We start from the raw sequence: 26918 nt of genomic DNA, 5'->3' as shown, positions 1-26918 counted from the left end.
AAGTTTCGGGGCCACTGTGGTGAGATGCAGCAGGGGCTGATAAGAGTTTTTGGGCCTCACTGCTCAGATGTCTGTGTACGCCTCAGGTTGTCCTTCACACGGACAAACTCTGGAATCTTCTGCTGGTTCTCCCGCTGCCTGATCTCCTCTTGCTCGTACTGGAAAAACAAAGTACGAGTCAGTGTATCTGCTTTCAGCCAGTGTCATTCACTTCATACATCATCCAGCTGCTCCAGACCATGAGCAGTTTTCTACATTTCAAATAATGGTCTAAAGGGAGAGTATTACAGCCCCAGGGTGTGGACGCAGTTCCAAAATCTTGTGGGTATTTGATACTATTATACAAATTTTTCCGTTCTAGCTGTCTTTACATAAGTAAAAGTTAATGTTACAAAAGAGAATTCTACCACAAGCACATGCCATGCTCCTAACAGTGAAGTACTATTAAAAAATGCACTTAAAATATAAAATGCTGATACTTATTCAGTGAAATTGGCCCTGTGATGTCTAATTACTGTATGACTCTAGACAAAAGGTCTCAAACTTGCGGTCTGCGGGCCACATACGGCCCCTGATCGATTTCATTATAATAGTTGTTTCTGTATGATTTTTAGTAGATAATGTAATTTGTTTATATTGTGAACTATTTATCGTTCCATATCAAAACAAACACTTATTTTTTGGAAATTATATGAAATATCATCATGAATAGCCTATTGTTATTGTGATGTCTTCCCTCAGATCATTTGAGTTTAAGACCCCTGCTCTGAACCGATGAATCAGACATCACTGGTGTAGATAAGAGAGGCAAAATAATAGAAGAACCGAGTACACAGAAAAATAAGACGGCAATAATAAAAACATCACAAAATCCAGTTCAGTCCATTAGTGAAATGGTTGTCAGGAACACTTAGCAACTATCCACCAGCTAAACTGGAAACGGCCTAATACCAATAAGATGAAAGCGGACAAATTATCGCCACCTAGTGTAGTAGAGTTGGACACGCTTCGTTCAATAAATAGATTCCCCACTAGTGCTTGTATACTGGGACAAATCCCAGCATTTTAAACTTTTAAGGTAAATGTGTTTCATAGTAGTTTAAGGGTCTCTGAGCTTTGTGCTCCTGACCTCTTGCAGCTTCTGCTGCCTCTTGTGGAGCTCTCTCTCCAGGTCTGAGGGCCGCCGTCGCGCCATCTCCTCCTCCTTGTGCAGCTCCAACCTACGCTGCTCCAACACTCGATCCAGCTCCGGTTTCCCCTCCAGCAGCAGCCCCCTGCAGCATCAGCCACACTTACCCACAGTGCACTGCTCAATTTCAAATTCTGAGAAGATCTAATGTGTTTTTTTTTATATACCTTTTATGGCTGAGTAGCAGCTCCCTGTGCAGGTTCTGGTAGCTTGGTGTTTCCACTGAGGAGCTGCTCAGTTTTCTGGGCTGAACAGACTCATCACTGCTCCAATCTGCTGTGGACTGATGGAAGAGCACAGGGTGGCCACCAGAATTCTCTGAGGAGCACAGAGCAGCAAATATCAATATCTGCATGTTTACTTCCTGAGAAAGAAAGTCATTTGCTGAACTAAAAAAAAAAAAAAGTAACTGAACATTTGTAAATTCTTTGAGTCACAAAGTCATGGACAAAGACAAAGATCATTTAAGTGAAGATTATGAAATTTGAAAGGGATTACAACAACTTCATAATCTGAAATACACCAGGTTTATGGAAGCGTTCTGTTTTCATGTTGATAGTTTCAATAGATCTATCTAGAACAATAATAAATAGGCGTTGTATCACGCCTTTCAAGTTATCCAAGGCTGCTCCACCAGTTGGAAAGGAGAAAAAAAAGAGAAACTGGTATCAGTAATAATCGTACACAATGGTTTCCATCATTATAATATACCTTTTTTGTGACGTCCGTATCCTGGTTTCTGTCAGTCAAAAAGTGGGAAAAGAAAAAGATCACATACCGTGTTAGTCATTTTGACACATCTAAACATGTTAACGTTCATGTACCAAAACATGTTTCTTTAATTTGATCCTCACCTCACTGGACACAGGTTGTAATCAGATAAAGACTTAAAGGAACAGTGCCTGCTGTGAGCTGTGTTTACTTGGAGCTCAAAGGTGACGTGACAGCTCCATCAGCCTGACACGGTCCCAGGAGTTAGATTGGGCTACACCATGATTGACTTATGCAGTCATATTATATTAGTTAACAAGAGTTGTTGTTTTTTCCACTCAAAACTCAGAATTTGACACAACATCCTCCTGTAACACAGTCAGACAGATGCCTCTGCCACACCCACTGAAACCAGATAAGTCAGAGGAAAGGGTCATATTGAGCCTGGAACAGATGGCAGATGCTGTCGTTGTCCAGCCTTTCTCAGAGACACAACAGTATATATTTGTCTTATACAGACTGTTCTACACGTGATCTGCAAGATTCTTTTTTTTTGTGAGACTGCACTTTATAATATCCCTGTCACCAATATAACACCTCCAGACCCAGCTCCTCTCCAGGCCTCTGTGGAAAGCCTGAGCTGGAAAGGAACTTGGCATGTGTCTGTGCTGATGGAAGCCATTGTTCAGACAGGACCAGTAGAGGCTAAAGGATTATTTAGTATCTTATTGGCCCCAATTTCCTGTGAATGTATTGTATTGTATTTATGTTAATTGTTTACGTTGTATGTGTTTTTACTGAAAGTGTGATATTCATCTTTATGTTCTCTTATCTATGGTCTGTAAACGGTGTGTCCCACTCTGTTGTACTATTGCTGTGCAACTTTTGCAACAATTTGGCACAAAAAAACAGTATATTATAATATTATATTACATATAAAAAAGTATATTTAATTTCATTTGAAATACTTCATTTAGTTTTCCATACTGGAGTAATAGATGGGTCATTTGAGAATCAAGCACAGAAAGCAAAGTATTTTAATATGTATTATATATATATATGTATGTATATATATATACATTAAACATGTATATATATTCACATTTCACTGTTCAATTAACCACAGTAATCTAATAAAACAGAGCCCTATAAATTGCAATGGTGAAGTAACAGACTGTACCAATGACAGCAGACAGTTATAAGACATACACATATTGTTGATTATGATGTAAATAATGGCAAATGGAATCTGTTTGACATAAAATAGAGATTTGGAAATAAACCAACACAGACACCAGACACTGACCTCTCACCCACATAGTAAAGGTTTCAGAAGACAACTTGCTCGAACTCACTTTTTTTGGAGTTGACCCCTCCATGGCAGGGTCGTTGAGGTTACCAGTGTAACTATTTAGTCCATTTTTCTCACATCTCCTCATGTAGCCAGTCTGCTGTCTGTGTCCCTGCTGTATTCAAGTCAAACATACTGCTGTAGATGAGGGTTCCTCAGACTTGTTGTGCTGCCTTGAGGTGGTCACTGACTGGATGTAGTATACATTGAAATCTCATTACGCAATTCAGGATTACGAGACAACCACAACATGTCACAGGATACAAGATTAGTTAATTGCAAGTGACAGAAATGCAGCTTAAAAAACAACCGAGCACGGCACTGCTACCAGATTCTACAACCAACAAGTAAATTATTACCGACAGGAACTTCACCAACAAACGGTTTTCAGGCAAACCAACATGCTTATCACAACCTCAGATCACCCCTGTCGCTGGAGCCAGTCCCAGCTGACATAGGGTGAAAGGCCCGGTACACTCTGGACAGTTTGTCAGTCCATCACAGACCAACACACAGAGATGAACAACCGTCCACTCTCACGCTCACACCTATGGGCAGATTAGAATGTTCAGTTAACCTCTGCGGAGAACGTGCAAACCTCAATCCAGAAAGGCCTTCACCTGGACCAGGTCGTAAACCGAGGTTGCCATGTTTAAATTTAAACATGTCCATGTTTAAATTTCTTAACTATATGCAGGGCAACACATGGTCATCCTCAAAATTATATTCCTGAAAGTCAGTCGTCCTTACTTACTACTTACTCACTTATCATCATTTTAGCTATATCTTCCATATAGAATATTAAAAATGTGTACTTATTCTTGTTGATAAGATATCAACTCTTTAGCCCACAGACTTGCTTAGGTGTGAAATCCCCCATTTATTGCAAACAACACAGAAGAGAAATTAGTTTCCAGAAAAAGCTAACACAAACATGGTAATGTGTGTTAATGGTCGGGTACATTATTGTAGGGATCTTATTTGCACTATAGAAATAACAGGATAAAAATAAGGTGGCATTAACACAATATCACTACCGTATAGCAAGTTTTACCACACTATTTTTTAAGGTACTGTAACATAAAGTGTTACCACAATGTCTTTGAATTCCCAATATAATATTACCATGTGAAATAAATGAAAAGTAAGCAAAATTAAATAATCAAAAATTGATTTGAACCCCACACATTAATTTTTTACTATCTGTGTTTTCCTATTTATGTAAATACTATTAAAAATAAAAAATGACAGTCGATCCCATCATTGACCACATGAGGTCACTATACTTTCTTATTTCGTTTCCCATGATTCCATGCGGTGTTGTGTTTAAATACCGCCCTGCTTCTTCCGCAGCCACAGAATGAAAGGCTTGCGTGTTGTGGAGTGAACGAGCGTGTGAGTGGAGACTGTTTGGGCGAGTGATTGTCTGTCTGGTGTGTTTGTGAGTGAATGTTTATTTCTGTTTTTTAAAAAACCTACACACTGATCTTATTTGATTCGGTCAGAGTTCGGCTCTGCTCTGACCGGAGATGATAGGAAACGCGCTCTCGAGCCTCCATGGCGATGAGCAGCAGGCGACACGCTAACTTCAGGGCCTTCCACTGCTTTGTGTTGTGGTAAGAGGTGATGATTCGATCAGATATACTAGTTCTGGTGGGTTTGAGGTTCGCCTCAAGCTTCACGATGGACGATGAGTAAATAAAGCGATTCTGATCTCACCACAATCTACGAGCAGTGAGGAGGAGGAACCCTGTAGCACTTCTGTTGAAATGATAGAAGGCCGCCGCCATTTTCTCATTGTCTTCAGCTGTACATTAACCACGTGCTGTGCGTTACGAGAGGTTGACGAAGAGATTCAGAAACTTTAACAACATTCCGCCAGTTAAGAAGATTCGCTGAATCTTTTTTTGTTTCCTTGTTTATTTTTTGGTGCCGTTCTCAAAACCGCTTTTAGGTGCGTTAGCGCCACCCTCCGGACTGGAGTACTTTTGTAGTCTGGTTGTTCAGCCCGTTTTCTTTTTTGTTTGCACGGAGACTATTGTAATGGTATACTTTTTAAATCATTGTCCCACGTTCTTAAACATAATCACATTATTTATACATGTTTCAGACATTTTATAAAATGAATTATCCCTTTTAGATCAAGTCTTTTATTTGTATTTTTATTTTATACATAATAAAATACTGAACTTGTCACTGAATCAAGTCACAATCACAGTATCTGTCCCCAATTCTTACATGAGTGCATCATTGCTTTAAAATAAGAAAAATCATGTTCTTCCATACATGACCCTCTTTCTTTGGCTCATTTTGGAAAACTTCAGTCTTACTTCATGTTTACTCATGGACTTTACCTTTTGATTTCAGTGCAGGACAATGTATAAATGAGAATACATAGGCCCAAACAGAAGCAACAGTAAAGTGTTAACCAATGGTTGATGGTTTGTATTTTATAGTGCTTTTCTTGTCTTGATGACCACTCGAAGTTGCTCTTCACTACAGTTTTTCAGCATTTTTTAATGGCTGACCCACAGTTGCACCAGATGGTGAGATTTGCACAAATCAGATAAAACAGTTAGTCACACCTACACAGCTCACATTCATTTTATGAGCAATTCATAAATGTTTTAATAAATAGGTTTTAAAGCTTGCATCAGGTTTGCAAACATATTAGATATGATGTATTTCTGTCGGTTTCATGTCATTTCAAATAGCTTTTAAAACATGTTTTACAAAAGGAAAGATGGATTACCCCAGAAAATGTCAAGTGGTGTAACCACAACAGAAGGAGTTATATTAACTATCTATTTTCAGCTGGAGTGAATGCAGGTGTAATTATAAAAACAGTTACTTAAGTTTAATATGTTACCTGAACATAGATTTTATTAGGATTGTTTTAAAATCAAACATTTGACAAATGATGTATATAATATCATATATATAGTAGTATTATGTGATGAGTCATCTTTTCAATAAAGTCATGTATTAGCGTTTTCTGCATTACAATAACTTTCACTGCATATTTTTCAGAAGTAAGAAATCCAAATAAGAATGAAAAATACAATGCACTTAATATACACTAGAATTTTATTGATCCATAGATGCATATATATAGTTTACAATGGTCATAGTGACTTGTTTATAGGTGTAAAGCTAATCTGTACACTCATAAATGAAGCAATGTTGATTCCAATCATCCCTATAACAGAACCCAAACATGGTACAGTGTGTTACACTTTTACACAGTGGTTGGGCTGCCCGGGATGAAAAGGCAACAACAGAGACTTCCTGACATCAGTGAGATGCTAAAACTTCAGGGTTGAAGAGCATCGACCTAGGACGGGACAGGAGTCATTCTTGGGGGCTGCTGTCCAAGAGCTTGTTCCTCCACTCATCCAGGGCTGAAGGGCTGGAAAACCCCCCTTTGCCCATTAGTCATCCTAGTTGGTGCCAAAGTCAGACTCATTTCTCACACCAAAAGTGGTGGAGAATTTTTGAGGAGATTCTTTTTTTTTTTTAATAAAAGCTGCTGGATTGCAGCCACCAGGAATAACTTTCCATTCGGCACAAGTTCTAAACTATGCCAAACTGAGCCAGATCACTCAGCTCTATGTCTCCAAATGCCTCCCATGGACAGACGACGTCAGCATCTGCAGCAGAGAATTAAGAAAGGAGTTCATGCACCATGCTTTATCAACTGCATTAGAGTAATTTGCTGTTAACTGACTTATTACTGTGATCAGTAATTACCTCCAAGGCCTTCCATTCCTGGGACATCATCAAATCTACAGAGAGAGTGGTTTCAGTTGTAATTAAACTTCATGTTTGCTGTATAGAGTTGTGTTTTTCTCTTTTGATTTTTACTCACCCCTTCTGTCCAGCCTTGGGAGCCTTGCTCTTAAACTGCCTGGTCTCCTTCTGCTTGAACTGGGGAGGAGAAGCCTTGTCGCTTCCAGGTTCTGCCACTGCTGCATTCATGTCTGCTAAAAAATAAATCAATCTGTGTATTCATTTTTAAAGGAACACAAACATGTATTATAAATATAGTTGTTATTTATTATGACCGCTCAAGTTTACCCATTTAGATACAACCTTAACTAATCCACTTAACTTAAACGTCTTAACTCATCGCTCTGACTCCGCAGTTATGAGATAATTATGTTTATTTTGAGCTCTCAGTGATGTTCTTTATGTGAACAGCTTAAGTTATTTTAATAATACATGACCTCAGAGTTTTAACTGCATTACGAACCACGCACTGGGTTAAATATTCAAATATTCTATTGTTTGTGTTATTAATTAATACGTTGGATAGTTCGCATCCTTATTTGGTGATAGTTCCATTCTGTTTACCGTGTCACAACCGACTAAATACTTACATTGATACGAATCTATTCAAAATCATGCACATATTCAACAATGAACTTGAAAACTCTGAAGTATAAGCTTTTCATCAATTACACAGTTGATATGAGGCCACAGAGCAGATTAAATAACTTCACATCCACATAGAAATATCTAATGAGTCACGTCAACCTGGTTTTACAGTCTATATTTCATACATTTTCTATGCACAAAGAAACCTCATGAGGTCAGTTGGAATCTATTTTTCCAAAAGTATGTTAAATCTGATTCCAGACTACAGTACAGCATATTGTGAGAGGCTCACCTGTGTGTTGATTTGGTGGGAGTTTGGATCGATGAAGTAAAGCTGTCGATCAAAGGAAGAAGTGCAAAACAAAGAGAAGATTCTCTTTCTTTTTGCACTCTCTCTGCTCTGCGCTCTCCCTCGGTCTCTGCGTTTATATAGGCCCTACCAACAGGAAGGGGTTATACACAAAGCTGATAATGAAGATGAGATTGGAGTATTTGCAGAGATAATCTTACACCATGAGAACATCTCATACATGTGGTGCAGCATATTCTGCCTTGCCATGACCCTCCTTGCCTCTGAGAGATGTGGGTGTTAAGAAGACATGGAATATTTAAGCTCATTATGAGGCAACTGCTCATCTGTTTATTTATGGACAGATGCCTTTGATTTCAGCACAATAATATGAGGAGAAACAATAACAGAGACACTGAGACGTGAAGAATTCAAACAAAGGTCACTGGTGGAAGAAGTTAACAGATTTAGATAGATAGATAGATAGATAGATAGATAGATAGATAGATAGATAGATAGATAGATAGATAGATAGATAGATAGATAGATAGATAGATAGATTTAAAGACAGAATTATATTGGGTGACCTGTATTGTGTGTGTGAACTAACACACCACAATGTGACTGTAACTGCCTCACATTAACCACCATGTTAAATGCCAAGCAAACGTTACAATCCAATCCAATTTGATTTATAAAGCACATTTTTAAACCACAGTTTGGACCACAGTGCAGTACACAATATACAAAATCAACAATAAAAGGACTAAAAATATTAACATAAGTTTAAAAAAAATTAAAATCTTTTATTTTTTACATAAGACCAGTGAATGTAAATGTGAAAAAGAATAAATGTGACTGAAGCAAATGAGTGAACTTACAAACAAACGATGTGATTAAATGTATAGGATGTTGGTCTTAAGATATTTTGATGATGTGATGTTTGTTTATTTGTTTATTTAACTTGTTTTATAGTGTTAAATGTGTATTGCTTGCCTCGTGATTTTATCTTCTCGCGATAACGAACGGGATCTTTTTCAGTCTACGTCACTCTTTTCACACGTGACTCCCGTTTGCCCAATCAAATCTCGTCAACGGTTGGGCAAAGCGCGCGAGGACGGCGAATAGGCATGGTTTGTTTTTTTTGTTTTTTTCTCACCAGGCAGACACTGGTAGTTGTTCCGTGTGTTTTCGTCAGCCATGGCGGAGCTGAAGAAGCGTCAGCGACTCAGTCAAGTCGCCAACACTCAGACGTCCAGCCCTGACAGAAGCAGGGAACAAGAGCGATTCGTGGATGGGTCCATACTTCGCATCACCATGAAAAACTTCCTGTAAGTTCGTGCTGCTGTCAAACAACAACACCAACAACAAGAGCAATGTCAGGAATCGAAAGTGAACTGCTGCATGTGAGGCTAATCTTCTGCTGCTGCTGCTGCCTATCATTACATGACCACGGTAGTATATTAGCATCACTGAGTTAGCTGAGCTGCTATGTCCATCTGTCACAAATCATTATGAGAAACGAGCAAAAATATCGTATATTAAAGCAATTCCATCCTTACATGAACATACGTATGGGTAGTATATTGCATTTCTCTCAATAACTCCTCTTGTATGTGACTTTATGGACACTTTAAATCAGGGGTCTCAAACTCAAATGACCTGGGGGCCAATGCGCTTCTATTGTGGTCAAGAGGGGGCCGGGGAAAAAACAACAACTGTTCACAATATTGCATCATGATATCACATGTGTACTTAATAATACTATTTATGATGCAAAATGAATGTATTAATATCACAACAGATATTTATTTTCAATGACATAAATAATCAGAGGCGATTCTAGAGCCTGTAGGGGCCCTAGGCAAACATTCCCAGGGGGCCCTTCCAACCAGTGTTCATCACCATTATGTTACAAATAATCTGACACCAACGAAAAATGTATGACTTCAAAATAATTTTTTTTTTCAAAATGAATGAAATAACATGGAAAAACCTTGTAATTAAAATGTATGTGAAAATATAAATAAAGCTTTTAAAAAACTATATAAACGTAGTAAAAAAAAAGACATTACACTGTAAAGAACCCACATTATAAAACAATATAAATATAAAGAACAATAAAATACTGTAAATAACTGAAAAAACCCATATATATAAATTGAGTAAAAAAGATATGCATTACACTGTAAATAATCCTCTTCATTTTCCAACTTGCAGAACGATAACTTCACAGAGGTTAAAGTGAGGTGGGGCCCCTTTAGTGAGGTTTCCTACTGAGATGTCATTGCAAATGGCCCATTGTTTTTTAAGGGGGACGGGGAGGCGGCTGGTCACGGAACGTTTCAGTAAAAACAGCCCTCAGGCTCCGAGTGTCGGGGGCCCCCAATCGGCTCGGGGCCCCAAGCAGTTGCCTGCCTTGCCTGTTCACAAGCTGCGCCTCTGTAAATAATAGTGTGGACAACTGTAATTAAAATTCGTACCAGGAGCCGTTTCGGCCACAGCCATTTGTGGCTCGGGCCCTAACAAGTGTATGTAATTGAATGTTGTATATGATAAATTAATAATGGGATAATTATGACCAAATATCTGATTATTACAGTTCTAAAAAACATTGTTAGCAAACATATATTATATTCTATCACCTCGCTGGCAGCTCTGCCTCAGCTACACACTGTGTTTAAAAGACGGTGAGGTCGTGGGCCATGTTTTCATTATAACATGATATTAAGTGGGGGGCTGCATGTAATCCATTGGGGGCCCGCCAGTTTGAGACCCCTACTTTAAATGAACTCCTTTTTGTGCCTTGACAGGACCTATGACTACTCGGTGGTGAATCCTGGACCTAATCTGAACATGATTGTCGGGGCTAATGGAACAGGCAAGTCCAGCATCGTTTGTGCCATCTGTCTGGGTCTGGCTGGTAAGACTGCTGTGCTGGGCAGAGGTGACAAGGTAAGCACAGGGTAACACAGCTAGTGTCAGACGCACTGAATATGGCTTTGTCTCGCTTCAGAAAGTCACTGATTAAACTTAATGGCATGTTGTTATGAGAATGTCTTTCGCTGTCTCCTTGCACTGCGTGTGATGGATTGTATCTACGACTGCAACTGGAGATGGGACAATACCGCTTTTGTGTGTCTTATACTGATATCACAAACTCAAATATCTACCAGTATTAGTCCGATACAGTCATTTTAGACCATTTGTGAACTATGAAGCGGTTAACAAGACTAATTTATGCTGAGTCGTAATTCTCCAACTGTGTAACAAATGTTGTTCTCCCATAAAGAAGAAACTAAAATGCTTTTGCTGGTTTTTATTTACTTTTTTACAGCATTAGCATCACTCAATCTTATTATTCTAAAGATAATTAAATGCACTTCTGATGGCTGAAGGATCGGTCTGTTTACTTTTCTGTAGGCGGGGCTTTACGTCAAACGTGGTCAACGTCAAAAAGGATCTATTGAAATTGAACTGTGAGTTATGTGACACACACACACACACACACACACACACACACACACACACTGTTACTACTATGTTTTTCTTTAGATACAGTTATGGTTGTTGATTGACAATTTCTAAATCATTAAGTGTGAACCTTATGAACTCTAGTCAGACATTTTAAAAACAAAAATAGCTATACTTTAGAAGTGTTTCATCTGCCATCTAAGCATTTTATAAAATATTCTGTCCATTCCCCAAATGTTAACCAGATTGTTGAATCAAACTCCTTTTTTTTGTCATTGAAGATATAAAAGTGGTGGAAATGTAGTGATAAACCGAGAGATCGATGGGACGAACAACCAGTCTGTGTGGAAGCTGAATGGGAAACACTGTAGCCAGAAAGCTGTGGAGGAGGAAGTTAAATCTCTGCAAATTCAAGTCAGCAACCTCTGTCAGTTTCTGCCTCAGGTATGATTTTATCATTTCATCTTGCTTATGTAGAGTAATGGCTAATAAAGGTTTCTTAAGGGCTCATTTTGATGAATTCATCCTGTGATATGGCAGGGCAGTTACTTTGCTTGCTGTGTTTTCCATTTTCTTGTTGATGTGACTGGTGTGTCCTCACAGGAAAAAGTAGGAGAGTTCGCCAAGATGTCCAAAATTGAGTTGCTAGAAGCAACTGAGAAATCAGTGGGACCACCAGAGATGTACGAGTACCACCAAGACCTCAAGAACTTCAGAAACAAGGAACGAGAACTGGAGGTAAACTTTATAACAACATCTGTGCAACTCCTGCCATCGTTTTTACTGTAATGGCCCATTCATTAAAATTCATTCACATTAAAATAACAACAGGTCGGCGATTTCAAATGTTTAGAAATACAAGACCAAATGTTTTGTACATATATTGTCAAAAATACATTCTTAAGATGAACTCTTTTGACCCCTGGTTCAGCCAGAATGGACTTCAGTCTGGCAGTATCAGCAAGAACAGTATATTGTGATAAATGTTCATATAATTAATGTATAATAATAGTAATTCATTTTTTTGCCATGTCACCTAGCCCTATGTGTTTCGATTATTATCCTATTATCCTACGAATATTGAACTGTACATGCCACTTTAAATACAAAATTGCATCCAGATTTGCAGTACACACCATTGATTATTGAAAATATTGTCTTCCACATTAAAACTGCAGTAGACTTTTTTTTTTGTCATTATGACGTTAAAACTGATCCCACAGTTTAATCGTGATAGTAAAACAGTATATAAAACTCTTTTTCCCCCCCTTGATACTGGGACTGTGGCAGACTCTATTGCACAACAACTGTAGCCAAGACACTGTAGTAAATAGTATTTACATGGTATCTTTCATTCTTTCTGATGCATCAAAAAACACTGAGAAAAAAAGTACTTTACCAGTGTCTTGTCACTGATAAAACAGGAATCAGTTGGGGACACAAATGTTGTCCCTTGTGTCTTTAAAAGCATGTAAATGGCACTTCGCCTCAGGCTCCATAATCCTTCTCAATGTTGTCACTGGCTTGTTTCCCTTTTAGAACGCTGTGAAAGAAAAAGCCAGTTTCTTAGAGAAGGCCAAGCAGAGGAATGAGAGGAACAAAATCGACGTTAACCGTTACTATGAAAGGAAGAGGCACCTGGACATGGTCGAACTGCTTGATAAGAAGAAACCGTGGGTGGTGAGTCTTGTGAACACTGTTCAGTATGAAGGGATAAAGGGATTAAATTGAATCGACTGACTTTGTGCTGCCCCTTTTTTCTTGTGTTTATTAGGAATATGAAACCAACCGTAAGGACCTAGAGCAGGTGAAAAGGGAGCGAGATGAGGCCAAAAGGCAGCTCTTGACTCTGAAGCAGGCCCAGGCGCCCATGCTGAGGAAGATTCAGCAGATTGATGAACAGCTGAAGCCCAGTGAGGCACAAATGAAGGCCAAGGTAAAAAAGCATTGTGATATTTCTTCAGTATCGCAGTGGGATTCTATGGGAATATGATGCACTGTTTCTTTCTTTCTTTCTTTCTTTCTTTCTTTCTTTCTTTCTTTCTTTCTTTCTTTCTTTCTTTCTTTCTTTCTTTCTTTCTTTCTTTCTTTCTTTCTTTCTTTCTTTCTGTGTAAAGGCTTAAAGGAAGTGCGATTCCCTTTACTCACGGCCCATGGGCCACATGCGACTATTTTCCCTATGATTTTATAATGAAAACCAACAGTGAACGTTTTCATAATAACAATAATGTATTAAATGTCTTAAATTCATCATTAAATGATAAGCTTGTCTAGTGTTTTAATTACAATTGTCTACACATTCTTGATTCAATTTTATTTTATATTTCTGTCTGTTTTTGTTATTTACAGAGTCATTTTGCATCATCATCATGTTCTTTTTTGCGTTTCACTTTGATATGGTGTGCAATATCATCCTGGATACTTTTAATTTGCAACATGGTGATGGATTATCAGGATATACAGTAATTTTAATTTCAAAATGAAAATTAATTTTTCCTCTTTGACCACTTTGTTGGATGTCAGGGTTTTGAGCGTGTTTCTCTGTAGTGGGATGAAAATGGTCAAAACTGTAAGACCATTGTCGTATCACAAGGGTAAAAAGATATCAAAATCCAATAATATGATGGTAACAAGTCAGCCCATGAAAATATTGCAACATTGTGGGTGTATCCATTCAGTGAGCACATGCAACATTTTACACCGGCTATTTTCGCTACTAGGCTCGAGTGGAGGAGCTTTTGTTTGATATCTTTGTGATAACACCTTTGCGACAAAATGAAATTGACAATAGTGTTACATCCCCAGTGAAGATGATCTTTACTTTGTTCAGACTGCTGCCATCAAAGAAGCCTCGAACAAGTGCAAACAGAAACAAGACCAGTTGGACCAAAAGAACAAAGAGGTGAGATTTTTCACATTTATTCCCTTTTTCCAAGCATAGAAATGATGAAAATGTGTAATATATGATCTTTGCAACTTATGTAAGCCATTTTGGTTTTGTTATTACTAAATATCAGATCAGATTTTCCCCATATGTATTTTTTAAAGATTCATTTAGCAGTTCTTTTACTTCCTTCTTCTGTATCAGTGATCGGTATTGCTTTGTTCCTTAAAGGGGTCATATTATGCGAAATCAACTTTTATAATAATTTAAATCATTATATTTGGGACTCTGGTGGCCCTATGAGTAGGTAAAGTGTGAAAAAAGATGACTCACTCATGTTTTTGTGGTCCTCCTCAGTCTAAGTACATGAGATAACACACGCAATGTTGACTTCCACGCTCAGTGGGATGTCACAAGACGCTAAATTCCTGGAATTGTTCTCTCACGGAGCTTCGCTTTGTCCCTAAACAATGCAAGAGTGCTGGCGAGGGCAACAGTATCCGAAAACCGGAAGTCCACAAAGTCCGCGAAAAGTTCTATTCTTGGCTGCACAGTGCAGCACAGAGTCCTACACAAACATCCAGCCTCAGAGGATTTATCTGTCCAGTGGATACATGTTATATATGATGGCAATGTGCTTGCTAGAGCCTGCAAATTATCACTTTTCCAAATGCTAACTGCTGTTAGCTCCCAGTAGCCTCTATGGCTGATGTCATTTCCTGTCCCGTAAGTTTCGTTTTATTTTATTTTTAAGGTGGACCTAAAGATACTACTAAACTGAGCATTCTGAACAGGGCTGTTTTGGCAGGGTGATTGAACTGATGTGGTGCTTCATTCTTATGGTATTTTAATCAAAGCATGTCACAGACATGTTTATTAGGACACCAGGCAACTAGTTTAACGTGGAGAAATGGGATATAATAATATGACTCTTTTAAACAATTGTTTAGGTTGATGCCAGTTTCTTTTATCCTTTTAAAAAACACATATGTAGCATTTAGCTGCAGCTGTGTTTTTTCATAATAAGTGTCAGTGTCACCTTTTCTCTGCAGATTGACGCTATTAAACAGAAACTGAACCTGAAGCAAACGGAGGAGGAGGATCACCAGAAGCGAATCAGTAACACCAGGCGCACCATTGAAGACTTGATGGCTGAGCTTGCCAAAGTTGGCGATCAACCGGACATGACGCCACAGATCAACGCTATCAACGTCGAGCTGAGACAAATCCAGCAGGAGAGGGCTAAGATCGAAGGAGAGAAGACTGACCTTCGTAGGGAGAGGGAGAACCTCTTTGCTGAGTCCCGGAGTAAGTGTCCTCTGGATCTTTTCATATCGAACATTACAATGCTGCTTCACGTTAGTGTTTCATGGTCATTTTTTCCTCCCCATTGTCAGTGTTGGAGAAAAGGCTCAATGACATGAACAACATGATGAACGCCAAAGAGGAGAAGCTGCGAGGATGTCACAGAGACACACACACTGCACTCCAGTGGCTCAGGAATAACAGAAACTTGTTTGCTGGGAATGTGTATGAGCCCATGATGCTGGTGGTGAGTCTCACTTTACCGTATGGGAAGTACTTCACTTGAAAGAAGTTTAGTATTGTTTTTAAACATTTAATGAAGGGGTTTTTATTTGTCAAATACTGTATACAAAAGCAAACATAACATATCCTCCAATAACCTGTTACCTCAAGTTTTCTTATAATAATGATAAGAAAAAACCCAAATAAAATGAGAAAGCTGATCTCAGACCAGTTTGTTTTGGTTGATCAGAAAAGACTAACATTTTCCCTTCAGAAACTGAATGACCGGTGTGATGCTGATGGAGCCTCAATGCTTATTCTTTTTTTTCTCTTTTGTGCGTCATCATCATCATCATCATCGTCAGATAAACGTGAAAGACCCTCGTTTTGCCAAGTATGTAGAAAATTACATCTCATTCCAAGATCTGCGGGCGTTTGTCTTCCAGAGAAAAGACGACATGGAAAAGTTCATGACTGAGGTCGGTGTGCTGCAAAAAAAACCCCATTTATAATGCAAAACCCCTACCCCCCAAAAAATTTACAAAATAATAATTTACTGTCTTTATCCGTAGGTCCGAGACGGAATGAACTTAAAGGTGAATGCGATTTGTGCGCCGGAGAAGTCATGTTCTCAGCTACCGCCGTCCCGGAATATCGAGTCCCTGAAGTGAGAGAATATTGATTTGAGTGTAATTAAGCATAAAATCAACACAAACTGCATTTGTTTGTCTCCATTCATTGATTTGTGTATTTGTCTTTCTGTGACTGTTACTTTTCTTGTTAAATTTGCAGGCGTTTTGGGTTCTACATCTACCTGCGTGAGATGTTTGATGCTCCTGATGAGGTGATGAGTTACCTCTGTAACCAGTACAAAGTGCACGATGTCCCTGTGGGCAATGATCAAACCAAAGCCATGATAACAACGGTACGCCTCTTTCTCCATTGTAATCAAACACAGTTTCAGAACAGACCAACAGGTATAATTCATGCATGTTATTTAAAATGCAGAGAAATGCTGTGATATTGGTGTGAACACACGTCACTCATTAAATTACATACACTTACATGCGCTTGATCAAGTCTGTAATCAAAAATCCAGATTTGATTTTTAAAGTCTAAACCGCAAGAAAAAGCATCATTTTGTGTGAAAGAATCTGATGCCAAATTCATCATTTGCCGAATTAGAAAATGAGCTGAGCAGTTTTAATCAAGGAAGCATGATATCACAATCTGGGTGCACATTAATATTTCCACTAATTCGCTGTATTTTTCTCTCCAAGGTGATTGAGGAGCCTTACCTCCGTGTGCTATACACAACAGACGAGAGATACACGGTGAAAAGGTCTTTTTACTCCAACAGGATCAGCACCAGTAACTCTGCAGTGTACGCTTCTCAGTTGCTCAACCTCACTGTGGACGCTGAAGAGAAACGGAAGCTGGAGCAGCAGATAAAGGTCAGACACTAGACGCTTCCCCTCTGCTCTGGTGTTTTCATGTGAAATCTGACATTTCTATAAATGAACAGCAACTAAAGTAGGGATGCATTTTACTTTTTGCTGATATTCGATATGCCAATATATGCTTCTCACAACTCAATAAACTACCCTCTGTGAAGGGCGATCAGAACAAGTACGGCGGACAACTCGAGTGTCTTTAAGAGGTTTTATTCTACACACAACTTGATACACTACTTAATAGGTTGTAAACCGACAAAGCATACGGGTTCTGATGATCAGTTACAGATGAAGACAAACGATGAGACAAACAAATGAGCTATATACGAAAAGTGCTTTTGTCAACAAAACTTTGATGACAATCACGCTTTGATTTCGCACTGCACGCCCTCAATAGCTGCTAGAAAGTTCTACATATATATATATATATGTATATGTGCGCATGTGTGTGTGTGTATATATATACATGTATATGTGTGTGTATATCTATATATATATTGTGTGTATATATGTATTGTATATATATATATATTATATTGTGTGTATATATGTATTGTATATGTATATCTAAACCTGAATAAGGTATTTTAATAAGATTTTAATTGTGATCAGGAGTGTCAGCTGAAGTTTCGAGACATCGATGAACGGGTGAAGGCCCTGCAGAAGGAGGCCAGCGACATGGATCGCCGTGACAATGAATTGTTGGCGGAGAAGAAGCGTCTGTCTGAGCTAAAGGGCAAAAAGAGACAACTGGAGCAGAAAATCAGTACCAGACAGGACAGGTAAGTCTGTCCTGTAACAGAGTTTTCCATGTCATGTGTTTACACCATAGATTAAATATTGGATGATGGCTCGAAGGAGACGTCGAGTTTCTACTTCTTTATAGGAACGCCTACAAATATTATGACGTTTGCGTAGCTTCAATTACACCACCAAAATGCTAGTTGGTGGTGGGGCTCTAAGCCATTAGGTGTGCATGTTTAAAAAAAAATTGAACTGAACTAGTGTGGGTGATGTTGTTGTTAGCATAACTCACATTCCTGTAAGGCGGAGAAAAAAAAGACATGCTTGTGTTTGGTGTGCTTGAACCAATCACAGATGTTGCTCTCTGCATGGATTCTACATTGAAGTTAATGTAAATATTAGGAAGACCAATAATACCTCCCTCCTCGTGTGTTTAGTCTCAGACAGATGGAGCAAAGTGTCATTGATCTGAAGAAGATTGAACAGGAGACCAAAGAGAAAATCACGGCCGTCAATTCTCAGAAGGTTAAAATAGTCTCAGCGTTCATGGTCCAAATGAAGGTGTGGATAAATACAATTCTGCATGTCATGTCATTTTTTCTTCCTCTTTTTTCCTTGTTTTTTTTCTGTGTTAAATATTTAATTTCTCCACAACTCTGCCTTACAGATGAACTGTTATATCTTACATTGTAACAAAGACAATGATTCTGTGATAATAGATTTTTAAGAATATTGCTCTTTCATGTCTCGTAATAAAAACACACACCTTTCCTCATGGTTTTGTCTGTACCTGTTTTCTGTCCTCTGTTGTTTGAATGTCATTCATCTCATTTCTGCCTTTCTGTCCACCGTCTTTAGCTGAGAACTAAGATGACGATGGAGAAGGTGTACCTGGCTTTGGAGACAGTGGCGCTGACGGTGGAGAAGGCCAAGCTGGAGAACGACTGCAGAGAAGGTGCCTCTGAACTTAAAACCACCGATGTACGTATTTCGCACACGCAATCATGTACATTAGGGATGTGAATCTTTGGGTGGCTCATTCGATTCCGATTCTTAGGGTCTTTGCTTTGGTCAAAGAACCAGCAAAACTGTTTTCAGCTGTGCTAACATCATTGCACAAGGGTTTTCTAATCATCCAATAGCCTTCTAACGTGATTAGCAAACACAATGTACCATTAGAACACTGGAGAGATGGTGGCTGGAAAATGGGCCTCTATACACCTATGTACATATGTGTATATAGTGTATTTCTGATTCATTTAATGTTATATTCATTGGAAAAAAAGTATTTTTCCTTAAAAAAATAAGGACATTTCTAAGTGACCCCAAACGTGTGAAGAGGAGAAATTAGCTTTTTTGATGGAAAGTTCTGTTCTTTTGTCCCCCGTGAAAAAATGTGTGCCTAACATTCTTCCACTGTGTCATTCTTATCTCCTGACACCTCCCTTCACCTCCTCTGTTCGCTTCTCTTAAAGCTGCCTCTGTTCTCACCAGAGACCTTGACCTTCTCTCTCTTTCTTGGAAGAAATAGAATCACACAAAGACCACTCTTTGTGGGGTTTTTTTGTTTCTTTTTAAGCATTCATTTCCGCAACAACTTTCCACGGCCTTTAAGTGTCGACATGTTCTTGCAGCAAAAGTGCAACCGTCTGGAGCAGAGGAAGGTCCAGCTGACGGAACAATGCAAAGGCCTTTTGAGGAGAGCGAAGTCCATCTGTCGGATGCAGTCTGACGAGTCTTTGCCCGAAGACCTGTGTAAAGTTGGTGTTCACCAGTCTTCTCACTAAAACAAACATATGGAATCAGATAGGATAAAAAAAATGTATTATTAAAATATGAATGGTTTGTGTCATGTTAATTTAGGCTTTCAGCAAGCTGCCGAACACACTGGATGAGATTGATGCCCTGTTGAATGAGGAGCGGTCCAGATCTGAATGCTTCACTGGCCTGAGTGAAAATGTAAGAACACACAAGACACTAGTCTGGGTTAATGTTTTTTTTTTATTTGATTTTTTTTTTATGATTATCACTGAATTCCCAGAAGGCAACAAGACATTTGTATCTTTCTCTTGCTCAGAATGATTTCATCTAAATGGGAGTATCTTCCAAAAAGTACTGGTTACAGGATAGTATTAAAGTATTAAAAGGGAGGTTATTAAAGGAGTTTTCCATAGAGTTTGACTGCAAAAAGTATGCACAAATGTATTTATTTTCCTCCCCGTGTTTGTTCAAAACGATGCTCGCCCAGCAAGATTGGGCGTACACGTGACGTTGCGCATCTTGCGACAGCGAACGCGCTCCTCCTGGAGTGAAATAATGTCTGAAATCGCACAAAATAATCTCCAAAATCATCAGACATGGGGAAATTTAAGTTTTCTATAGATTTAATTATGATTACCAACTATTAAGTTAACTATGTGTTGCTGATGACAGCTTGAAGTGGCAATAAGGTCTTCAAATATTTTGAGAAGGTCTTGGAAAAAGTGTTAAAAAGGTATTGAAATTAACTTCAGGATTCCTGCATATACCCTGGGTTAATTCATGGTTTCATTCATGGGGCCTATGATTAGGAAAATGCACTGACACGATAAGAATTACATTTGTTATGTGATTGTGTGTGAACCTAAGAAATTTGAAAGGCCAACAAAGTGCCAACAGACTGTTTTTTTATGCCTATTCATGTATTCAATTGGGCTTCCCTTACTTTTCCTGTGTAAATGTTTGCCATGTTAATTATCTTTGCTGTGGAGGTTGTCGAAGAGTACAAGAGAAGAGACCAGGAGATCAAACATCTGGAGAAAGAGCTGGAAGATAAAAGCAGTGCACTGAACACCTACCGGCAAAACATATCAGAGGTGTGTGTGTGAGACCATATTATTGTCATCATTCTGAATGGTCCTGTGTATGAATGTGTTTGTGCAGTGATGCTGTTTGTGTCACAGGCGAAGAATCGATGGCTGAACCCTCTGAAGCAGCTCGTCGAACAGATCAACGTCAAGTTCAGTGACTTCTTCCGCTCCATGCAGTGTGCAGGAGAGGTCGATCTACACACGGAGAATGAGGTAATCAATGCAGACACGCTCTCTGGATCATCATCATCATCATCATCATCATCATCTCTTGGGGCAAAGGGAATTTTTTGAATTTTTTTCACTTTCTTTTTATCTACAAAATTGAACAGTGTAATAGAAAGTCTTCATAGAAATCACTAGAGTAGGTTGTGAGTAACGTTATCACTGACAACAGCCATTTTGGTGGAGAGAAAATTGTGTTTAACATGGATTTGTTCATTGTAAGACTTGAAGATGTAACCTTTTTGATATCTACAATTTGTGCAGCACATGGATGACCTGCTTGTGGGACTAATAAAGGACCATCTTAAGCACAATTTCATTTTTATTCATCAGTCTACTGTTCAAAATTTTGGGGTCACCTATACAATTTGTGTGTGTTTTCCATAAAAACTTTTATTCATCAAAAGAGTTGCAAAATGAATAGAAAATATAGTCAAGATATTGACAAGATTAGAAATAATGATTTTTATTCCAAATAATAATTTTGCCCTTTCGTCAAAGAACCAGCTAAACTTTTTTCAGCTGTGCTAACATCATTGCACAAGGATTTTCAAGGTTTTCATTCATCTGATAGCCTTCTAACGCGATTAGCAAACACAATGTACCATTAGAACACTGGAAATCAGCCTCTATGTACATATTCCATTAAAAACCAGACGTTTGCAGCTAGAATAGTTGTTTACCACATTAACAATGTATAGAGTGTATTTCTCATTTAATGTTATATTCATTGAAAAAAAAGTGCCTTTCCTCAAAAATAAGGACATTTCTAAGTGACCTCAAACTTTTGAAAGGTAGTGTTACGTGTGTTTTGTACGCAACCTTTGGGAAAATTAAACTCAAACGAACAGCTGTCGTTTGTCCTCTGCAGGAAGAGTACGACAAATACGGGATCCGTATTAGGGTGAAGTTTCACAGCAGCACTCAGCTTCACGAGCTGACGGCCCACCATCAGAGCGGAGGAGAGCGGAGCGTCTCCACCATGCTCTACCTCATGGCCCTGCAGGAGCTCAATCGCTGCCCTTTTAGAGTGGTGGATGAGATCAACCAGGTGACACACACACACATACAAATACACCTCCACTGTCACTGTGTAAGTATGTGAATGATTCGGAGTCTGTGTGTAGGGAATGGATCCTGCCAACGAGAGGAGAGTGTTTGACATCGTCGTTCGTACAGCCTGCAAAGAGACGACGTCCCAGTACTTCTTCATAACACCAAAAGTAAGTGTTTGTACCTGCTGGGAAAACATGACTCTTTGATATGGTGTTAACATCAGTCCTTAATGATTTGCTCATAAGTACAGGTCTAAAACCACAGAGTTGGAGACTCGTGTGACTCCATTGTTTTGCATTATTGTGTGAAGACAAATCTGTCATCAGGACATAGTCAGAACATAGAGTTTATAAACACATCATTTAGACTTTGTGATCCGTGTGAAACCACCTCAGTGTGTGGTGGTGAAGTTTCTTTTTGCTCAGTAGGATTCTATAATCAGCTTGTGTAATATAATACAGATATTCAGCCAACAATACAACTATACTTGATGCCCACATCCAACGGCACACTGGTGCTACCTATGGACCAGGTTGGTGAACTGCATACAATTAACATGGCTTGCGCTGTCCATTTGTTTTTGTAATAAGAGTTGGACGTAGGTTGGATTCTAAGTGATGAAGTTAGAATTGTATTAATTCAGGCTGTGATTCCAGTTCTGCTCATTTGTTGTTTCTTACCAGTAATGATTTTTTAAAATCCAGTATGGTTAAAAAGAAAAGTGCCAGTTTTTATATTATATACTAATCTTATTATGCCTCCAGCATCGAATCAAATTAAAGAAAGGTATTTTCTGATGGAACGCACAATCATGTTATGGGCCTTTATTCATAAAGTTTTTTGGGTTCCTGTTTCCTGGTAGAGCTGAAACAATGAATCCATTATTAATCGTCAACTATTTTGATAATCGATTAATCGGTTTGAAGCTTTTTCCATGATTAAAACAAGATTTCTGATTGTTTTAGCTTCTTAAATGTGAATATTTTCTTCGGTTCTTTGCTCCACATAACAAAGAAATCATTAAAACTGAATATTTTTTGTTTGTGGACAAAGCAAGACATTCAAGACCATCATCATTTCCAGGTTTGACAAACACTGATAATTTTTTTTTTATATATATATATTTTCTGACATTTTATGGACCAAACGATTAATCGAGAAAACAATCGACAGATTATTCAATTAGTAAAATAATCATTACTTGCATCTCTCGTGTCGGGTTTTTAATTATATTGTGATTCTGATACTCAATTCCCAACCTTACGGCGTCTGGATGCCAGGTGTGAAGAGGTAAACTTAGTGCTGTCTAATTGAGATCAAATCTCTTTAAACAGATGTTGACATTAGGTTTGATTGAATGTTCATGTGTAAATAAACAGGTGACCCTGCCACACAGTGTCTTTAACAAATCTCTACAGATTGTATTTGTGCACCCATCAGTCCTCTTCATTTGCCTGAACCGTCTCTCCTGCTGTGTCTTCAGCTGCTGCAGAATCTTCAGTACGCTGATGACATGACCATCCTGTGCGTCCACAACGGTCCTTACATGCTTCCTCCGAGCCAGTGGGACGAGCAGACCATCATCAGACGGTGCCTCCAAAGAAAGGCCCGGTCATGAATACACCAGGCCCGACCAGACCTGCCTGGATTCGCTCAATTTTCAGGTGGCAGAGTTCAAAATGTACCAAGTATTTGGAGCTGTTACATGACTAAAGCCCACTTTACACCTGGCATGAGAGTGACAATCAGTCCTCAATGTGTCTCAGGTGTATTTACACCTCTACTGCGCCATCTGATTGTAATCCGATCAGGTGTAAAGTAATTTTGTAATCGTTGGGCGGTCTTCAAAGGAGGAATGTTGTTCCAACACGTTAAATTATTTGTTTCAGATGAGTTTGACATTTGTAAGTCAGGGTTACTGAAAGCAGAAATTGCAGTGAGCAGATGTTCCATACATTTGTCAGTTCATGCACAGTGATGTACAGTTCAGTCATTTCCCCTCTGTAACTGTAGTTATGCACATGTATATAGTTGAATAAATAAGTATGTTCTGCTGCTTCTATTTTAAATGGGCATGTTGCATTTATTCCCATTGTTCATTAAATATCTGATACCTTGCATGCTTGGCTTGAATATGCAGTATTAAGTCGGTACTGATTATTTATTTTTGCTTTAATAAATCAATTCTACTTTTTCAAACACTAAAGGAAAATAGTAACATCATCTAAGGCCATTAGAAGACATTTAATTTGAGCCATTGCTCTTCTATTTGACCATTTCAATTTTTCTGAAATTATGTGCATTAATGAGAAGAACAAGATATGAGGGCAAAGATTTTGAAATGAATACAGGAACGTGAGAAGTCACCTCTCTGCATCCACTTTTATGATCATGGAAAAAGGTAATAGTACAAAAATGGTTGAATAGAAGCTGCCATCAGTCTCACTGCTTCTACCTTTATTTGATAAAAGACAGAGTGTTAGTATTTAGGGAACACTTGGTTCAACACCCACTGGGTTAAGGCTGGACTGCACCAATCAATCTCAAGTGTTTGATTTCTTCATGGCAGTTGACACACAGTACGTTAGTGAATGATGATCACTGCTTCACTTGATGCTGTAAATGGAGCGCCTCTGCGGGTCCACCCACACTCTCATGTCCTCGTCTTCCGCTTGCGGCTTGTCCTGACAGTTTGTGTTTTCCTGTTTCCTGCAAGTTAAGATGGAAAATGATTTCAAGTTCATTTGCTCCCTGAAATGTCCACCGTGCTGCACAGTCACATGACTGTAACATCACAACAATCACCCACATATGCTCCTCAGAAACGGTCGCCTTCTGGTACAAAATCTGGTTCTTATTTGGGAAAAAGTCCTTGTTGTGATCGTAGACCGACTTCAGCTGGAAATCAAGGCTGTCGTTGGGAGCCTGAGGTCAAGAAAGAAGTTGTGCATTTTTCTACTTCAGATTGAGCGTTTGCCTTAAAATATTGCAAAAGTTTCCGAATGTTTTCCAAAACTTACCTGATACACTTGGAGCATGACGCTCCGTTGGGTGCTGGAAAACGTGGCTTTATCGTGGAGGCGGCTCCAGGGTTCATCTGTTTGGGCCATGTGTGTTGGTTTCTGGAATGATTTTCTCTTCACGTCGGGGCAAAGGAGGATAATAAACTCAAAGTTAGTCAGAGGGAAATTGATGTTAAGGTCATTTTGAGACCTAAACTGGAGAATTTCAGAAGTGAATATGCAGTACTTTACAGTAAAAATCTTTGTTGTGGTCTATTATTATTATTAATATTATTATTATTTTTTTTTAAAGGATTTTGCGTTTCTCAATATTTTATTGTTATTGTTTAGATTCTCATTCATCCAGGCCATTGCAAATTGTGAAAGTTTCTTTTTTCCCCAAGACATTTCACCTCTCATCCAATACGTTTCTTCAGTTGTTTAATCTTAGACTTGTAACCCATATAATCTATAAAACTTTTCCCTCTTAAAACATGAGGTGACCTGAAGGTCATTCATGAAAATGAATCCTGGTATGAAAACCTAACTTTATATAGCCTTCAATATCGAAATGTTGTGTTTAAACGTACACTACCGTTCAAAAGTTTGGGGTCACCTATACAATGTGTTTGTGTTTTCCGTTAAAAGTCACACTTTTATTCATTCAGACATTGACAAGATTAGAAATAATTATTCAAAATAATCATTTTGCCCTTCGCAAATCTATTTCCAGCTGTGCTAACATCATTGCACAAGGGTTTTCAAGGGTTTTCTCATCATCCAATAGCCTTCTAATGTGATTAGCAAACACAATGTACCATTAGAACACTGGAAATGGGCTATACACCTATGTACATATTCCATTAAAAACAGATGTTTGCAGCTAGAATAGTCGTTTACCACATTAACAATGTATAGAGTGTATTTCTGATTCATTTAATGTTATATTCATTGAAAAAAAGTGATTTTCCTTCAAAAATAAGGGCATTTCTAAGTGACCCCAAACTTTTGACTGGTAGTGTACGTACATGTTATATATTCCTAAACTGGGTTGAGTTAATTATGAGATTAATAAAACAAACGCAGATTCACATCACAATGTCAATGACTGATAGTGGTTGAGAGAATAAAGCACATTTAAATCTTTTAAAACAAAGTTCTCTGTGATGATGAATCACTCACCTGCTGCGGCCTGAAGCCACTCAGGCTCAAATCGTCTTCAAACTTTGGAGAAGAGAAAGGATTCCGGCCTGACATCTTCACCTCGACGAAAGAAAAAGGGGGAAAGAGAAAGAAAAGGGTGAAAAAACACAACAACAACTTACGTTTACAACCTGGTTTCTAAGCAACCTTCAAACTTCCGGTTACATTTTTCAAAATAAGTGTGGACGGACGCTTCCTTTCGCCTTGAAATAAATGTCGATACTAAGCCACGTTGTAAAATATATAAAAATAAATATCAACGAATACATAAATAAATACACGAATAACTTATAAATAACTTTTAAATAATCTATGCTAGATACATTTGCTACATTATAATAATATTCACATCAAGTCACTTCATCATTTCATAATATTTGCCTCTTGTTGTCTTGGCATTCAAAGGGTTAAAATCTTTAAAATAAATGAATTAGTATTTGATATCTATAATTAGGTCAGATATATTTCCATAAAATGGCACGGCCATCTAAAAACATGGTGGCAACATGACAATTTGAAGAGTTAAAATCTTTCATTATTTGATGTCAATAATTAGGTCAGATGTAGGTGAAACCAAAAATTA

At 38.4% G+C, this 26918-nt stretch overlaps 3 protein-coding genes across 3 annotated transcripts; 1 reads left to right on the top strand and 2 right to left on the bottom strand.

Annotated features, from left to right (window-relative positions):
• Positions 1-56: 56 nt before the first annotated feature.
• LOC310932076 (protein FAM107B) lies at positions 57-3279 on the bottom strand (the record flags this gene model as incomplete). The annotated part of the gene is made up of 5 exons (XM_083895349.1): positions 57-158; positions 1130-1274; positions 1357-1507; positions 1901-1928; positions 3256-3279. The coding sequence occupies 5 exons, from the start codon at positions 3277-3279 to the stop codon at positions 57-59; spliced, it is 450 nt and encodes a 149-aa protein (XP_083751475.1).
• Positions 3280-9115: 5836 nt separating this feature from the next.
• smc5 (structural maintenance of chromosomes 5) lies at positions 9116-24071 on the top strand. The gene is made up of 24 exons (XM_083895216.1): positions 9116-9248; positions 10731-10872; positions 11341-11396; positions 11673-11835; positions 11995-12129; positions 12931-13071; positions 13166-13327; positions 14222-14293; positions 15328-15583; positions 15673-15827; positions 16168-16281; positions 16375-16469; positions 16595-16727; positions 17083-17256; positions 17869-18038; positions 18438-18561; positions 18859-18981; positions 19635-19760; positions 19864-19959; positions 20751-20855; positions 20943-21062; positions 21946-22125; positions 22202-22297; positions 23614-24071. The coding sequence occupies exons 1-24, from the start codon at positions 9118-9120 to the stop codon at positions 23746-23748; spliced, it is 3204 nt and encodes a 1067-aa protein (XP_083751342.1). The 5' UTR covers positions 9116-9117; the 3' UTR covers positions 23749-24071.
• Positions 24072-24736: 665 nt separating this feature from the next.
• cfap276 (cilia and flagella associated protein 276) lies at positions 24737-26404 on the bottom strand (the record flags this gene model as incomplete). Its single annotated transcript, XM_083895489.1, has 4 exons — positions 26315-26404; positions 25151-25267; positions 24940-25055; positions 24737-24839 (listed from the first exon to the last, which is right to left on the bottom strand). The coding sequence occupies exons 1-4, from the start codon at positions 26387-26389 to the stop codon at positions 24737-24739; spliced, it is 411 nt and encodes a 136-aa protein (XP_083751615.1). The 5' UTR covers positions 26390-26404.
• Positions 26405-26918: the final 514 nt, after the last annotated feature.

The sequence above is a fragment of the Microchirus variegatus genome (assembly GCF_963457635.1).
Source record: "Microchirus variegatus genome assembly, chromosome: 9".
Lineage (NCBI taxonomy): Eukaryota > Metazoa > Chordata > Actinopteri > Pleuronectiformes > Soleidae > Microchirus > Microchirus variegatus.
This window is presented reverse-complemented; position numbering and strand designations above follow the sequence as displayed.